The sequence below is a fragment of the Trypanosoma theileri genome (assembly GCF_002087225.1).
Source record: "Trypanosoma theileri isolate Edinburgh chromosome Unknown TM35_Tth_39_V1, whole genome shotgun sequence".
In the NCBI taxonomy this organism is placed as follows: domain Eukaryota; phylum Euglenozoa; class Kinetoplastea; order Trypanosomatida; family Trypanosomatidae; genus Trypanosoma; species Trypanosoma theileri.
In genome coordinates, this window is record NW_021639881.1 from 202,627 (window position 1) to 203,288 (window position 662).

The window sequence follows — 662 nt, forward strand, 5'->3', positions numbered from 1 at the left end:
AAAAAAAAAAATGGTAAAATTAGGATTAAAAGAGTTTGCAGAGGCCACACGGCGAATGGTACAACTTAGCGGTGTGAAGAAGTCACGTCTGATGTTAAGAGTACGCCCCAACAAGAGCCAAAAGACATTTATATTAAAATCCACAGATGGACGAACCACGTTAACTACACAGATTGCTCATCAAGGGGAATTAAAGATGGTGGAGGGAATTGTAAATGACTTTGTCTCGCAATGTACCGCCGCATTAGTTCCACCCGCACCAAAAACAAATAATAATGATAATAATAATAATAATAATAATAATAATGATAATAATAATAATAATAATAATAATAATAATGATAATAATAATAAAGGTGGAGGGAAGTCGGGAGGGAAAGCGGCTGGGGGTTCAAATACCAATCAACAGCAACAACAACAACAGGGGAATAAGAAAAAGAAAGGTGGTCGACGATAAAGATTTGATCCTTTTTTTTTTGTTTTGTTTTGTTTTGTTCCCTTTTGATTGTAAACTATAAAATAACCTCTTCTTCTTATTCTTGGATTTGATTGAGAGAGACTGTTTAGTTATTATTATTATTATTATTATTATTATTATTTGTTTATTTATTTGGTTGGTTGTTTTTGTGCGTATACTTTGTCTCTGTATGAATGTTGATGTG

General features: G+C 32.3%; 1 protein-coding gene across 1 annotated transcript; it reads left to right on the forward strand.

Annotated features, from left to right (window-relative positions):
* Window positions 1-10: 10 nt before the first annotated feature.
* On the forward strand, window positions 11-457 carry TM35_000391730 (uncharacterized protein; the record flags this gene model as incomplete). Its single annotated transcript, XM_029029689.1, has 1 exon — window positions 11-457. One exon carries the CDS (start codon window positions 11-13, stop codon window positions 455-457), a length of 447 nt encoding a protein of 148 aa, XP_028879065.1.
* Between the last annotated feature and the right edge of the window lie 205 nt (window positions 458-662).